At 39.5% G+C, this 17,247-nt stretch overlaps 1 protein-coding gene across 7 annotated transcripts in view; it reads right to left on the bottom strand.

Annotated features, from left to right (window-relative positions):
• Window positions 1–17,247, bottom strand: part of LRP5 (LDL receptor related protein 5) — a 170,337-nt gene that overhangs the window by 32,490 nt on the left and 120,600 nt on the right. For 6 of the 7 annotated variants that reach the window (XM_051620242.1, XM_051620243.1, XM_051620244.1 and 3 more), the window contains 8 exons: window positions 16,814–17,030; window positions 15,032–15,321; window positions 12,823–13,049; window positions 12,397–12,581; window positions 7,923–8,246; window positions 5,687–5,889; window positions 3,565–3,776; window positions 1,375–1,565 (listed from right to left, as the gene is read on the bottom strand). In XM_051620242.1, coding sequence (XP_051476202.1) covers window positions 1,375–1,565; window positions 3,565–3,776; window positions 5,687–5,889; window positions 7,923–8,246; window positions 12,397–12,581; window positions 12,823–13,049; window positions 15,032–15,321; window positions 16,814–17,030 — 1,849 coding nt within the window. The remainder of the gene's footprint in view (window positions 1–1,374; window positions 1,566–3,564; window positions 3,777–5,686; window positions 5,890–7,922; window positions 8,247–12,396; window positions 12,582–12,822; window positions 13,050–15,031; window positions 15,322–16,813; window positions 17,031–17,247) is intronic. The other variant, XM_051620246.1, reaches the window with a different exon arrangement.

Genomic DNA, 17,247 nt, shown 5'->3' with positions numbered 1-17,247 from the left:
CCACCTTCTTATCAGGAGCAGCACTACTTATTGATGAGTCCTCCCTTTTCAATTAATTTTTCTTTTTGCTACACTCCTTGTCTCCCAATACCTGCATAATGCTGCTTTTCTGCCTTGTCCTTTTACTTTTGGATTTCTTCCTACAGCACTTTTCGTACATCACTAGACAAAACCTTCTCTGATGCATTCTGTGTTATGTGTTCCACTGTCAACCTTTTTTTCTCAAATTTTTTTTTCATAGGTCATGTCTTGTCTCCCTCCTATCTTCTTTGCTCCTACAAATTTCTGTAGGTTCTCTGACACCCATCCTGGATTGGATGTTTTGGTGCTCCACAGACAGTTTGACAATACTCCCCTCTCCAGCTTGATAACTGATGAAAGACAGGGGCTGCTCCAGCTTCATCTTTTTATCCTCTCTCTGGCAGAACAGACCTGAGTCTGACCATGAGTCAGTTTTTAAGTGGTTAAAAGTGAACTGCCTTGGTAAAAAAGTGAACCAATTTTATCCTGTTCTTGTTCATTGCCTCACTACAACACAAGGGAATGATGTGACCAAGTGGCACGAAGAGAAGAGCTAATGAAAATTGAAGAATCAGCTTTTTAGGGCAGATGCCAAACACTAGAACCAGCTCAGATTCCACTCCCTCACACTTGTTCCCTTCCTTCTGTACTGTCTTTAGGATTTTCATTTCTGGATACACGGATGATGATGAAAGAATCATGAGTCAGAAAGCAGGGCCATTGGATCCTCTGTGCTATACGACTTACCAGATGAGTGAGCCCATTTCTCCACTTCTTCAGCACTACCAAGTGCTTTTAAAAGTTAATTATTAACAGCACCCTCTAAGATCCATGTGGTGATACTGCTATGCATGTGGAGTAATGCTTGATCTTACTAACATGGGAGAACTGCAGTGACCTGACATCTCTCCATTATTTTGCAATACTGATATTCCAGATGAGCTGCCTCATAATCCATCTTAGAAGAAAGCCATTCCCCTTCCATTCAATCAAGCTACCTTGATTTACTAAGCTGTAAACTCCAGAGAAAGAAAAATTGAAGAGTTAAGCAAACTTTTCAAACCACATGGAAAAAAAAGGGTAGGTGATTTAGGGGCTATAAGACTTGCAACACCTATTCAAATCTGATCTTGTGAGAGCTGCTTTCGGAATGTATTAACAGTAGGAGAGTGGCAATCATTACAGACATGTTTCTTTCAATTGCACCAAAGATGGGAGCCCAACAGCAACTGTCATCTGTGACTGCCTACACAGAACTGGCAACAGTGGAGGTAGAAGTTAGTGAGGTCAGAATCAAAGAGGGAATGATGTCCTACACAGCCCACTCCATATGTTTAACTGGATACTACATACCTGACAAGTCACAGCTTTCAATGCGTTTCAGATCTGCATCCACCCAGAAAAGCTTTCCAAGCTCATTGTCGATCACCAGTGCTACTGGTCGAATCAACCCAGTTGTAAAAAGCACTTCTCTCTCTGTGCCATCAAGGGCTGCACGCTCAATTTTGGGAGCTCGCTCTTGCATATTGGTGAAGTACATGTATCTGAGGACAAAGACACCAGCTACTTAACTGAGAGCTTCAGAAAGTAGGAAACTCACCTTTGCACACAGGTTCTACATTGTAAGTGGGAATGGTTTACATGGGGATGACTTCAGTTACTGTTGGTCCCAGCTGCAAAGATCCAGATCTGTCAGCTGCAAAACCCCAAACACTTCCTAACTGGCATACTGAGACAGCTTGAAATTAACAGCATTTGTCCCTAATACATAAAATATGTATTAGGCCATAAAATGCCTGGCCATAATATGCTTCAGCACTCAACACCACTGCTCTGGCAGCACTGTTCCTGCAGTGGAGGTCAGGGCTGTAACAGATTAGCACAGACTTTCTGCAGCTGTTCTTGGGTGAAGTTGTCCCCATCTATGAATCAAAGCCCAGCAGCTCTGACAAAAAAAACCCTTAACTGTCACCTCCTCTCCTGGGTTGCCTTCCTTCTCAGCAAGTAAAAGTTCCTACCAACTTTAAGAGCAGCAAAGAACAGAGAAGGAAGAACAACTGAGGATGGCACATTCCTGATGTCTTAGTTCTACAAATTCTTTGTATCTTCCTAAGCCAGTTCAGCTGCAAACAGAAGCAGTTTCTGCCCTTCCCTTTCCCCTCCCCCGCACCCCCCCCCCCCAGCCCCGGCATGTGGAAAAAAGGGCTTGTGCACTCACATGATAAACTCAGAACTCCCTCAGGGAAAAGTTCATTGTTTTTTCAGTGGTGGATAACATGGGCAAACTCCCTACTACAGTGGGCTACATTGCTGCATAGCCTTTTGTGATGGCACAATGAGGAAGAAGTCACCAAGTGCAGTCAAGGGAGAGGGGGATGGAAGGATTTCTGGAACTAAGGCAAAAGTTCAATACACAGATCACTCACTAAGCTCTCCCAGGTAGTCACAGTTTTCAGCCCAGTCCCTCCCCCATATTTTCCTCCTCTATTTTAAAAGCAGATTTATCTCTATATCATTTGAAAACCTCACTAGAAAAGTTGGAAGTTTTGGAGATCAACAAACCCAACTCCCATTGTAAAGGAGAAAGCAGATAAGCTTTTATAAATGCAAACTATGTCCAAGTGACTTAGTCCCAATAAGATTAGAATCCTTCCTCCAATCCCTCTCGCTCCACACCAGCTTTTGAACTGTGCAGAGTACACTGAATATTGTATAAAATACCAACTCTACAAATGCTCCAGATGAGTGTCTGGTTACTCCTATATCCATGCAGTTATAAAATACTGTAAATCAATATCTGTCAAGCACATGTTAAGCCATTTAGAAGTAAATGGGGATTTAAGCATGGATGTAATAAAGAACAGAAAAGGACCATCTCTGACCTCCAAGAATGAAGCTACCTGAAGCTACCCAAAGCTACCCAAAGTGGAGATGAGATCTGCTGAATGTAACCAAAATTGCTTTGCAGCAAAACAAAATATTTTCTTCCTGTGGGAAATCACTCTAGTGCACACACCAAGGCAGAACTAACTTAAAAATTTATAGAACATAAGAGATTTGTTTGTTTATACAGTTACATTAGTGGGAATATTTGAACTATATGACAGTTCCCTTTTTTTTTTCCCCTGGTAACTTCTGTTTTATGATGACTGAACATTTATTAGTCAGACCCCCAGCTGTAAACACAGTGTAAACACATTGTTTTTCCTATTAGGTGGTGGGGCTGGTACACTTATGCAGTGAATAGGATATAGTGATTTTGCTTTGCTTTTCCCACCTGGGTTAGTTTGTCGCTACAACCAACCACATGGCTGGGTGAACGTCTAAGTCAGCACAGCAAGAGGAGGCAGCAAAGAAGGCAACATGAAAAGAAAGCTAGATACTATTAAAAGCCAGAATCAGACAAGCAGTCACCTACATCCTAAACAATTACATATGCAAAAGTTCAGCTTTTTAAAATATACAGATGCAACATAAAATTTACACACACAGTTCACGTACATCCCAAAAGTGCTCTGTACAAGGTACAAAAAGGAATCTTACCCTCGCTCTGCGTTCACCACAATGGCTCTGGGCCTGTCATGATCTCCTCGCAGCACCATCCCAATTGATTCACCATTCAGCCTGTGGACATTAACTGAATTTGTGGTCTCACAGGTCCAGTACAAGGTATGGCTATATATATCAATGCTGAGGTCATGTGGCTGCTTCTCTAGGTTCTGGCTTTGGTTTGGAGTGCTCACAACAGTGAAAGGCTGCAAGACAATATACAGGGAAAATTTTCCAGTAGTTATTCTGGCTATTGATTGAAGAACACTGATTCCACAGAAAGCATGGTTTACATACATGATGGTCCAGAAACACTTAAAAACAACCCACGAGGAAACAACAAATACAAGAAATATGATAAAACTTAAGAAAAAGATATTTTATTCAAACTATGGATTAAAGGAAAAAAACCTGGACAAAATCTGTCAGATTATGCAAAACTCCCCAGAAAGCAGTTATGGGGCCTTCTATAAGTAGAATTAATTAGCAGGAGATGGAAGAAAGCAATAGAGAATGTTTGTGCATGGAACAATCTTGAATGCAACAATGCAAGAAACAAGGCAGCCTTCTGGCCAGACCTGCACTGTTATACAGTCAGCTGAACAAATCTCTGTCTCTTGCCAAAGTCTCATTATTTGTAGCATGGTAGATTTTGATTTTAAGTCCTGGCTTCTTTTAAAAACTAAAATATTTTAATGAAACTTTGTTCTGTTTGCTTACATGCCAAATGGTTACAGCCCTGCTTCACATCCAACATTACCTTGTTTTCACCATCACGGCTTTATGATGGACCTTACAAAACTTGACATTATTGTCAAGTTCCTTAACTTCCTTAAGTGTGCTAGTGTGGTGCTCCCAATCCAAACACAAAAATAGTACCAGAAGTAGTTCATATGGGTCAAGAAAGCTGAAGACACCATTCCGTATTCAGCTTAAGTCAAATGAACCACCCAACAGAGCATTACTTATTGAGGTTGTATTTCCACAATTTGGTTTTAAGCCTCCAAATTCTGCATAGTGATATACAGCCTTTTTTTTTTCTTTTTATATAAAACTTTATCCCTATTTTGTCTTGCCAGTGTGCCTAGAAATAAAATAATTTTCCTGAAATCAAAGGTAACGTTACCTAGGTATGGAATTCATATACATCATCTGCAAACAGCATGATTTAGCTAGTGAAAACTGGAAAGTCAAAATTTGCAGGGGATCTGCATCTTCAAAGCTGAGTGACCAAGGCAGAGGAAAACACAGAGCAAATGGAACTTCATTGCAATTTGCACTTAGCTAGTACCAAAGAGAAGAAACAATTAGCACCTGGCATAATCCCAAAAAGCAAGAGCAAAACTTCTGCAAAATTAATCCACAACACATCTGGTTGTTCATCCCAACTTACCTTCTCCCAACTCCAAAAAATAAAATTGTCATCTCTTCCTTTAAAGTGAATCATAAAACCTCTGAGGCTCTAGATGCATGAAGAGACTAGTCCATTTCCATCGAAACATGTCATATTATTTAGATATGACTGCCCAAGAACTAGAAAAATATAACTTACACACTGTCCATTTAATTTTATATTTTTATTCAAACAACTGGTTTTAAAGAATGTGTTAACTTGACCTGGGATATAAGCTATGTTAACATGTAACACTACCTGGAAGAACAGTACACTTCTTTCACTGTTACGTGAATAACTAGTGCAAAAGAATAATGTCCCCAACTCAGTAACAAAATTTTGAGTTTTACAATTATGACAACATAATCACACAATTAGCATGATATCTCATGCCAATATTGATTTTAGAATACAATTTGTCTGTCTGGTGAAGTATATCTTACTTCAGTGCACATCCTTAACTAAAGATTTCAAGTCAAGGCTTATAGTTTCAGATACATTTGGTGTACTATATTCTATTACACTTCTTTGTGTATAAATTAAAATTATGATCCTAAAAGTCTTTAATGATTTTCACATATAAATATAATACACATGAACAAGTGCTGGCAAAAGTTTAAATAGGTGATTCCTTGGTGCAGGGGGTGGAAGTGGAAAGTCAAGCATAAAGTACACAGCTCACAAAAGGACTGAAACAAAACTATATACATCATGTACACTTGCCTGGGTGCCATCATCTTTGGCCCGTTTTATAATATTCTGACGTCCATCCACCCAGTAGATCAATTTATCTAAGGGATCATAATCAATAGCCTTGACATTCCTCAGACCATGCATAGGCAGGATGATATCTGGACTTTGCTGATCATCTGGTATCATCCGGCTGATTGCAGATTTCTGGCTAAACAATAGGAAGCTGGCAGGGGCTGAAACAAGGCAACACAGAATGCATAAGAAAATGTAACTCACATGGTCAAAAATACACCCACACAGAAGACAAGGAATACTCAGGACAAAATCCCAGAGTGACAATGAAAACTGAGGTAAATGATAACTGGAGGTTTTTGCTAATAAGTTGAAAATGTTCATGTGCTTCTGGAGGGTAAATGTGCACATTCTCACCCAGAAAGTGTTTCCTTTTCATTATTTAAAATAACTATGTTCCTCATGAGGAATTTAAGTAATATCCATGACAGTGGGCAATACACAGTCACAGGCTTTCCTATATCATCATAGAATCACTTAAGTTGGAAAAGACCTTTAAAATCATCAAGTCCAACTGTTAACCTAGCACACTGCCAAGTCCACAACTAAACCACGTCCCTAAGTACCATACTACATATCTTTTAAACACCTCCTGGGGTGGTGAAGAAAGCAAAACCAACTTGGATACAATGCCTGTTCACATATTGCAGAAAAATAAGGCCTGCCCATAGGCCTTGCCTTCTCCACGCTAAAAAAAAAACAGTTCCCTCAGCTGCTCCTCATAAGACTTGTTTAAATCCTTACCCAGCTTTGTTGCTCTCCTTTGGACATGCTCAAAAACCTCAATATCTTTCTTGTAGTTGAGGGGCCGAAAACTGAATACAGTATTCGAGGTGCAGCCTCACCAGTGCCAAGTACAGGGGGACAATCACATCTCTAGTCCTGCTGGCCATACTATTTTTGATACAAGCCAAGATGCTGTTGGCCTTCTTGGCTACCTGGACACACTATTGGCTCATATTCAGCTGGCTGTCCATCAACACCCCCACATCCTTCTCCACTGGGCAGCTCTCCAGCCACTCTTCCCCAAGTCTGTAGTGTTGCATGGGGTTGCTGTGACCCAAGCACAGGACCTAACACTTGGCCTTGTTGAACCTCATACAGCTGGTCTTGGCCCGTCAATCCGGCCTGTCCAGGTCCCTCTGCAGAGCCTTCCTACCCTCAGGAAGATCAACACCATCCCCCAGCTTAGTGTCATCTGCAAACTTACTGAGGGTGCACTCAATTCCCTTGTCCAGATCATTGATGAAGATACTAAAGAGCACTGGCCCCAACACTGAGCCCTGGGCAACACCACTTGTGACTGGGCAACACCAACCAGATTTAACTCCATTCACCACAACTCTTGGGGTCTGGCCATCCAGACAGTTTTTTACCCAGCAAAGAGTAAAAAGGAGTCCAAGCAAGGAGCAGACAGTTTCTCCCGAAGAATGCTGTGAGAAACTGTGTCAAAGGCTTTATTAAGTCCAGATAAACAACATCCAAGGCCTTTCCCTCATCCACTAAGCGGAGTTCACCCTGTCATAGAAGGAGATCAGGTTTGTCAAGCAGGACCTGCTTTTCATGAACTCATCCTTTCATCCATTTAAAATTTTCTTATAGGCTACTGTGCCAGGATGCCTGAAGCTTTGCTGGTTTCTTTTTTTAAAGTCAACATTTCTATTTTCCATTTTCTACTCATTTGCTATTTTTACTAGAAACTTAAATTCTCATTGGACAAGCAGTGAACTTGCAGGCTCATAATATCACATTGTGGGAAAACAAACTTCTATGAATTTCAAGTGCATGTTCACTTCACACAGACTACTTAGACTACTCTTTTATTGGATGTTATTATTGCTGACTTTATTAAACATTTCATATTTTTGTTTAAAATTTCTATTCCACCCACCTAAACACTTGGGTCAGGACTGGGAAAGCTTCAGTCACACAGGTGAATCACTTCTAGTAAAACCAGAAAGATCAGACTGGACAGTGCTGTTATGTCTAAGAACTGAAATACAAATCTTCAACCCTAATTCAGGTCACAAAAATGGATACAAAACTCCATACTCTATCCTCATTTTTAAAGATCACCTTTAATGCCAAAACCTTTGAAATAGATTTGTGATATCCTTTCCCTTTCTATACTGAAAAGGATCACACCTGGGAACCAGAATCACTGAAGAATATAGTAGCAAACAAAAAGGCTTACAGCTACAGTTTCTGTTGTTGGGATCCAGGGTATAATGAGCAGCACAGCCACACCTGTATCCATTTGGTATGGCAAGGCACAAGTGACCACAATGGCCATTATTTTGCATACAATCATTCAAGCCATCCTGACGTGAAGAATGGAAAACCAAAATATCCATCACGAAATCCAGGTGGCCCTGAATAAGTGTCCTGTTCTTCCCACTGGTCTTGTCTGCTCTTTCTATGCTATGAAGATTCCAGTCTGTCCAGTAGATGTAGTCACTATATTGGGTTAATCCGAATGGATGAGGTAGATCATCTGCTATGATTTCTCGTTCTTGTCCTGCAAAAATAAGGATAATCAACTAAAGGACAATTCCTAAGTCATGAAATGAAGAGTGTGATGGCCATCGAGAAAAAGTTTTTCCTTCCTTTTTTAAAATAACACCTAATTTCCCAGGTGACTACCATGGGACTCATTATTAAGCAGTATCTGCTCAACAGACAACCTAAACACTTGCATTCAAAAACCTTATCCTGATACCCTCTTGCCTATAGAGCAATTTGAAACCATGCCAGTGTTTGTAACTTAAATAAATACTACTCTATATGCTCTACTAGTACTCTCATGCTTATAAACCCAAAATAGATATTGGAAAACATATTCAAGAATAGTATCAGCTCCATTAATCACTTAGGTCAATAAAACCCCCCAATTAATATGCATGAAAGGAAAAATAAAATTGAGATTCACAGAGAAAGGAGCTATGAGAAATTATGGTGTTTCACTCAAGAAACACAATTCTTTTGCAGTGCAATTTAGCATACAGATATTCCAAGAGTTTAGGAAACCATTTGTTTAGCATAAATCCCAATTCTCCCATACTCACTGGCTCCATCAGCAATACTCACAACAGATTTAACACCTTCTAGAGCATTAGATAGCCTCTGAAGAGATGGACTACTAAAGTAGATGAAGTCTTAATTTAAATCACCTTCCTAAACATTTTCAAGCATAAAATTCTATGAACCTCTGCCACTTTACATCAAATGAAGAAGTAGCCTTCATCAGCATAATCTCTTGCCTCAAAAATCTAATGCTAGATTCTACAGAACACCTCATCTTTCTTCCCCTAGCCTACTTTCCACCACACCGTCTCCCACTTGGTCAACACAGGAAAGAATGCAAAACCTAAAGACTAGAACATGAAGCCACTTCCCTATACACAACCAGAACTAAATAGACAACCTTCCAACTACTTTTAGGCACTTAAAGTATTCAAATTAGGGGCACTCTCGTACACTCTCATGTACTTCTTAGAGCAATTCTGTTTCACAGTAATGAATTAAGGGTATAGGCTCTTTTGAAGGGAACAGATAAGCTAATTGAATTTTGATAGTCAGTAGATGGAGGAAAATCTCCCCAATGTGTGATTTTCTCCTAATGGGTAACGTAATGCCCAAGATGAATCTAGGACGGCATTCATTCATCCTCTTAAAAGTGTTTTATTCACTGTGGGTGGGGTAGACACTTCTATCAGCAACACTAATTAAGATCTCTCCTGGCAAGAAGACCGGCACTGAATAATGTAGGCCAAGTCTAAAAATATTTCCCTAACCAATGAGCCCACTTGCTAGAAGTCTATCAGAGTCTGCTAACTAAAAAGACATAGTTAGCTTCAGCACTCATCCTTCTACTTTCTCACCATAATAAATGTTAAAGAGTAGGTTCAGCTTTAGCATCAGCTTCATTTAGCACAGATGATTTCAATACTGTGTTTCTTTTCAATGCCACAATCACTTTCTAGTTCAAGCTTGCCTCTGGATATTTTGTTTCTCTAGGTATAATGCAGAAACTTGGTGAGAGCTTTGTTAGATCATGCACTCTGGATGGAAAAATGCAACTCCAGATAAAGAAACAATCTTACTGGAATTTCTGAACAGTAACATCCATTCCCAAAGCAACAAATACAAGAAATACATAATCAGTGACAGCCCTGGAATCCAAAAATGCATTGCTCTGTTTTACCGAACTTAGTAGATTCTCCACACTCTGAAAACATGCACAGACAATAATATATTAAAAATAAATAAATAAATAAAATAATGTGAATTATAGCTTTTCAAACAAACAAGTATGGAAATTGTTTATGTCACCAGTCAGGGCACTGGTGTAACAATCCTGTATGAATTTGCCTAAACACTATGTGTTCCACTACATAAAGTATAAATGCCCATCTCACAAAGACCTCTCCTTGGGAATGAAACAGGGACAGACTGTCAGGTCAGGAACTTCTGGATTCCATTTCCAATTCTACCCCTGATTTCACTGTTTGGCATTTGGAAACTTCCACAGAGACTATTTTCTCAAAAAGGAAGCATTATCTGCCTCAGCTAGAACCCGGAAGACCATTTAATATTTACAAAATGTCTGGAATATAAAAAAGCTCTATGTCAGCTGCAGAAAACAAAGCTCCTTTCTTTTATCCATTTAGTTATCATGTCAATATCAATGTGAAAGTTCAGTAAATCTTAGCACACCCCTTTTATGTATAAGTGAAATTCCAATGGAGGATATGAAAATGTGTAAAGTTGTATACAAGACATGTTATGATACATAACAGAAGTAGCTGCACAGACTTTCAGACTTGAGAAAATGGAAGAAGTATTCTGGTTTTGAACAAATACAAGTAATCTGAAGCTCGAAACAGAGGTAGTATCTCAACAGAAAACTAGTATTCAGACTGAGAAACCCAGAGGTCATTTTTGCTTTGATAAAACACAGGCAGTTTCCTATCAATGCAGAGAAAATACATTGTATCTCACAATCATTATAAAACACAGAATCATAAGAATGGTTTAGTTTGGAAGGGACCTTAAAGATCATCTAGTTACAACCCCCGTGAATAGGCTGGAACACCTTCCAGTAGAACAGGTTTCTCACAGTCCCATCCAGCCTGCCCTTGAACACTTCCAGGAAGGGGAGATGCACAACTTCCCTGGACAACCTGTGCCAGTGTCTCACCATCCTCACTGAAAAGAATTTCTTCCTAATAGCTAATCTAAATCTAACCTTTTTCATCTTAAAACAGTTACTCTTCATCTGTTTACTACATGCCTTTAGAAAAACTGTCTCCAGCTTGCCTGTAGGCCCCCTTCAGATACTGAAAGGCTGCTACAAAGTCTCCCTGAAGCCTTTTCTTCTCCAGGCTGAGCAACCTAAACTCTTTCAGCCTGTCTTCATAGAATAGATACTCCAGCCCTCTGATCATCTCCTTGGGTCTCCTCTGGACTTGCTCCAACAGCTCCGTAACATTCCTGTGACAGGGACCCAAGTACTGGACACAGTACTCCAGGTGGGGTATCACAACAGCTGACTAGAAGGGGAGAATCATCTCCCTTCTGTAATTCTCCAGGTCTTTCTTTTCTCCCTTTTTAAAAATGGGGGTTATGTTTCCCCTTTTCCAGTCAGTGGGAACTTCACCAGATAGCCATGATTTCTAAAACATGATGGGTAGTGGCTTACCAACTTCATCTGCCAGTTCCCTCAGGACCCACAGATGTATCTCATTAGGTCCCATGAACTTGTGCACCTTCAGGACCTTTAGATGGTCTCAGATCTGATCTACCCTTACCATGAGTGGTTCTTCATTCTCCCAGTCCCTTCTTTTGCCTTCTGTGACTTGGGCAGTGTGGTTTGAGCACTTGCTGGCAAAAAAGTCATTGAGTCCCTCAGCATTCTCCACATCCTGTGTGACCAGGTCTCCTGTGTCCTTTCAGGGAGGGTCCACGATTTCCCTAGTCCTCCTTTTATCACCAACATACCTATAGAAGCTTTTATTGTTGCCTTTGATGTCCCTGGCCAGATTCAATTCTACCAGGGCTTTAGCTTTCCTAACCTTATCCCTGGCTGCTTAGACAATTTATCTCCATTCCTCACAGGCTACCTGTTCTTGCTTCCACCTGCTGAAGGTCTCCTTTTTGTGTGTGAGTTTGTCCAGGAGCTCCTTGTTCCTCCAAGCAGGCCCCCTGGCATTTTTGCTTGACTTCCACTTTGTTGGGATGCATTGCTCCTGAGCTTGGAGGATGTGATCCTTGCTTATTAACCAGCTTTCTCGGCCTCCTTTTCCCTCCACGGCTTTATTTCATGGTACTCTACCAAGCAGGTCACTGAAGAGGCCAGTGTCTGCTTTCCTTAAGTCCAGGGTAGTGTGCTTCCTGTGTGTCCTCTTTGCTGCCTTAAGGATCTTGAATTCCACCATTTCATGGTCATTGCAGCCAAAGCTGCCCTTGAACTTCACATTATCATACGGTTACTAATTTAGGAAGCTTTTTTTATCTCTGTAAACATTTATGTCTCCATTTCCTCTAATAAGGAAAACATACACACAGATTTAGTATCAATTATATTATTCCAATTCCATATTCTCAATTGCTTTACTATGGTCAATGCGTATTTCTGTACTGGCTGATGTAACATAACACTAAATTACCTAGCATATTTGATGACTCAATCATGCTTGTGTCTAAGTCAGTCCAGTATAGCCTTTGGTCCTCGTAATCAATAGTGAGGTCATTGGCACGACCCACTTTATCCACCAAAGTGATGCTGTTTGTTCCATCCATATATGCTTGAACTATTCTAGGTTTACCTCCCCATTCAGTCCAGTACATATACCTGCAATGACAAGTGGAACAAAAAGAGTGTATCAAGTTAGGTAAGGTCGTGTTTACCTGCACAGTTTGATTTTTCTAAATTTATTTTAATTTCCATTAAGTTGACAGTTATTAATTTTTATTGTAACTCATAGGTTTGCAGAGCATTTATTGTTTTTTCAAAGACACTGCAGACATGGCAAGTAACTTGTCATGTACAAGAATATACACACAAAGCTTTGAAAAACAACATGGTCCCTTACCCTTTGGTAGGATCAAGAGCCAGAGACCTTGGATTGTCCAAGTCCTTCCACAAAAGGACCTGCCGATACTGTCCATCAAGGCGGGCTACTTCAATGCGATTGGTGCCAGTATCTGCCCAGTAGAGGTTCTTTCCCATCCAGTCAACAGCCATTCCCTCAGGATAATCTAGCCCAAACTCAATCACATGTTCAACAGAACTCCCATTCATGAAAGCTCGGCTTATGGTCTGGAAAACAATTGTGTAAAAATATGACAGCGTTTATGGATATCCCACTGAAATAATAAGGAATAATTATTACAAAGTTTAGTGTACAAAGAAACATTGGTTAAAAAAATCAATGTTACACTAAAAAAAATAAAATTGTTGTCAAAAAAAGATATAGCACTTCACAGGATAAAAAATACTTGAATTTTTCAGAAAGCTAGTGATTTCTGATGACCAGTCCAAGATGTCTTGAACTAATATGATTTTCAGAAAGCGCTATGTATCTGGAGATTCCTCCTTGCCCCTTCCCTTTCTCTTCTATTTGCACATAAAAAGTTGGGTTTTTAAAAATTTGCTGAAATGTTTTAACTCTCAGAAACACATGTCAATTCAGAGAAATCACCTAGGGAAAGTTTGCTGATCCCATCTACATTTTAGTTATGTACACTCAGCAAAACAAGACATAACGCAAGGACTGTGTAAATATGAATAAGCTGGTCCTAAAAAGACACACTGAAACCTGCCTAAAATAGATAATTGGTAGCTTCCAATGTAGGACCAATGTACAATAACCGACCCTTGTTATCAACGTTAAGTGATCATTCTACATGACTCCTAATATTTCAGCTATTAATTTCTCAATAACTTGATAAATGAATGCATCAGGGTAAGAGACATTTTATACTTTTAAAAGGAAATGTCAAAACCAGAAACCATTAAGTATAATTTTACATGTATAACCCACACTTCAGAAAGAGTGTAATCTCTTTTTGAAAATGCATCCTTGGTTTTGTAACCAGAGGCAGAAGGAGATCAGGAAAGTGGTGGTTACCAAAGGAATGGGAGATGATTATGATCTCTGAAGTTACACTACCTGCCGCTAAGTTGCAGGAGGTGGGGGAACAAGGGGAATAAAAACCCACAAGTACTAAAATATATGTTGCTATGTATGTGAAAATACAGTATGCTGGATAATTCAGAAGGCCATAAACAAGTAGAATGTTTTCCAGTTCTGCATAGAGACTGGGATCTATGTATTGACACATTTGAAGTAACATATTTTCTACTAGAAATTATTAGGATAACCATAGCTCCGGCTCTCCATATGGCTGTGTGAGATTTACTTAGTAACTGTGTCTGCAATACACTAAATTATTACATTGGCACTGTTCCTGAAGGAAAGGTATGTACACCACAATCAACACTATTACCACTGAATGAAGCACAACCCTCATTAGTCTTCACAGAGAGGCTATGGAAACCGCATATGCTCTGTGATCACTGAAGTGAGCTTTTCCCTATTATGGCGTAGGCACATTGGGAAGGAAACTGTGACTGTTCTTGGAAAACCTATTAAGAGGCTAAACAAAAGAATTCAGTTCCATTACTTAATTAACTTTTAAAAGGAAAGTAACACTGATAAACAGCACAATGCTCACTTTAGCATGCAACTTGTTGTGAACCAAATATGTCACAAGAAATGACAAACTCATGGGCAACATTATGATTGAACTGGGGACAGGTGGGAGCTTAACACAATGTGAATGGGACTGGACAAGCTCCCTGGCATTTTCTGTGCCAAGCTGGAGCCAAAACTAACAGCAACCAATCCCAGTTTCATTACCAAATATTGAGTAAGATTGTCTGCCAAGTCAAAACTGGAAGAGGATAGAAAGCTCAGGGGGTTGCAAAGCTCAATATTTAAATTACTATGTGACATGAAAACAACTTTTCTACAATAGATACATAGGAACGCATGCAGAATCCCAGACTCAAGCATTCAGTATGAGCAGACACCACTATGGATTTTTATTTGAGCCGGAAGATGCCTGTCACCCAACTGTGCATTCAACAATGCAACTCTTCATCTCCAAGAGCCTCCTTGGATGCAATTCAATGACAACATTAGCAACTGCAGGACAGATCATGTAACAGAGACCTTTGTTAGATCAGACTAACTGCTCTGTGGCTTTATATTCAGGGAATTCACATATCAGTAATACCTTCAAACTAACATCAGTCCAATATATTCTGTTATCAGAGACATCAAAATCCAGAGCAGATGCTTCCTTGACTCCAGTAAGAGGAATTGCAACATCATTATTATTGGTTTCAAGGGAAATCCTATGAATTGCTGCTCTGCTTGTGAAAACTAAGAAAGCTTCAGGAATTATGCAAGTCTTCAAGTCACTCAGCAGCTCAAGGCCAACGGGACAGGCACATTTGGTCTCCAGAGGTGTAAAGAAACACAGATGGCTGCAGCCTCCGTTGTTCTCTGAACATGAATTAGTTCCTTAAAAACAAAACAAAACAGATATTGGTGCATTGTGGAGGTAGGAGGCAGGGAGGCTGAGCGAAAAAGCAGTGTAATTATAATTTTTAAAAATAAGGTACACTATGGGTTGTAAACAGGGAATTTTTTTTAAAAAAACAGCATTCAACACTGTTTCTTTCCTTCTACAACAGGATTAGGAAGCTGGTCCTACCCTTCCTATAGAACAACTAACAGCTACAAACACATCCTTCTAATTTCCCCAAAGATTAAATTCCTTCCTTGAAGGTTAAATAATTACACACGTGTTCAGCTTGGTTATTTTTGGCCAAGTACCCCATCTTTGTATCTCTTTGAAATCCCTAGTTTTACAAATGTTCAATGATACATAACAGAGAGAAAATATCTGGATAACCAGTTGTTTAATTTAAAGCTGACAGGATTCATTAGCAGAGGCAATTCCAACAAGGTCACCACAATCTCTCACTCATTTTTTCACATGAACAATTGTGACTAGATGGGAATGTGGCAGTGAAAGTAAGGACCAAAAGATAAATCAGTGTCTTTCTCCATCTGCTGGAAGCAAGGATTTAGATATTTAAAGACTGTTACCACAAATAAAATCTCCACAGTCAGTCTCAATCAGGTGCCTTTTCATTTTCCCTTTTTAAGGCATATACATATTTCAGACTGATGCTGTAACTTGCAGCTTGAGAACTTGATTATCCTTCAAATAAAGCTTCCTGAAAGGTTGGAAATCCATTTATGGCAGGGTGTAATTTGATAACTTACTTTATGTGATTCTATTGCAACTATTCTCAGCAATTTTAATAGCTGACCAACTAAACCATTCACTGCTATGCCCAGAGTCCAGTGTTCCAGGTAGAAGACAGATCTGTGGCGAACACACACCTCTCATGAATTACTACTGAAGCCAGCAGGCTCTGTGATAAACTTATCTGTGGAATGCTAGTAGAGGATCTAAGAACACTGGCTGCACCTTTCAGCAGATGCAGTGGAACAACAAGGAGCTTCAGTTGCTGATCCCATGCTAAGGGCAGGATTTAATTGTAAAGATTTAAGCACAATTTAGGTGTTAAAAGTTAATATTTAAGTGCCACATACTTTAAGGCAATCTTGTAAAGGCCACTAACTCCTCCTGTATCACCCAGCATAGTAAAAAGCATGCACTTACTGAACATTACTGAGACTTAGTACTGGAAGGAAAGAGCAACAGAAAATGGAGCAATTGTGTGAGCATCAGAAGTAATGATTCCTATAGATTGGAGGCAGGAATAAAATCCTCACAAAAATTCAAGGACTGTAGTGGAAGCTGTGGAAGAATTATGTCAAATGTCACTAAAAACTGGATGCCTATAATCCTTTTGCAACACTGTTTTCCCAACCTGAAAAATAATATGTTAAAATTATTCAAACATATGAGACCATGGTTGCTTAATCAAAACAAGCCTATCTAGAAAGTACTATACATCCTATGATTGTTCATGCTTACCAAACACTTTAGTAACACTTGTTGCTTTGAGGCCCATTAAGTCTGGCAGTTGATCAATAATGATGTCTCTGCTAGCCTTTATCTTGTGTACTCTTTCAATGCTTCGTCTTTGCCAGTCAGTCCAGTATATGTAATCTCCTAGCAGTGTGAACCCAAATATATGTGGAAGCTTATCTTCAAGGAGAGTTTTCCTCATTGTTCCATCAACATTTATGACCTGTGAGGTGCATGAGAAAAAAAGAAAAAGTAATCTTCTTTAATGAGGGTAAAATTAAAATGACAATATCAAACACATTTTGACAAGTTCTCTTCTTTTATGCAAGAACCTCCTGAAATTCACAGCATGCTTCTTTCAAAAGAGCATACCTCTAGGTTTTTTGAAAAGAAATATATTGGAATGACAAGACTGAAAGTGGATTATCTCACCCCTTTTG

Source organism: Apus apus, chromosome 5 (genome assembly GCF_020740795.1).
Source record: "Apus apus isolate bApuApu2 chromosome 5, bApuApu2.pri.cur, whole genome shotgun sequence".
Taxonomy (NCBI): Eukaryota; Metazoa; Chordata; class Aves; order Apodiformes; family Apodidae; genus Apus; species Apus apus.
The sequence above is the reverse complement of the archived record's forward strand: the minus strand, read 5'-3'. Positions and strand labels throughout refer to the sequence as shown.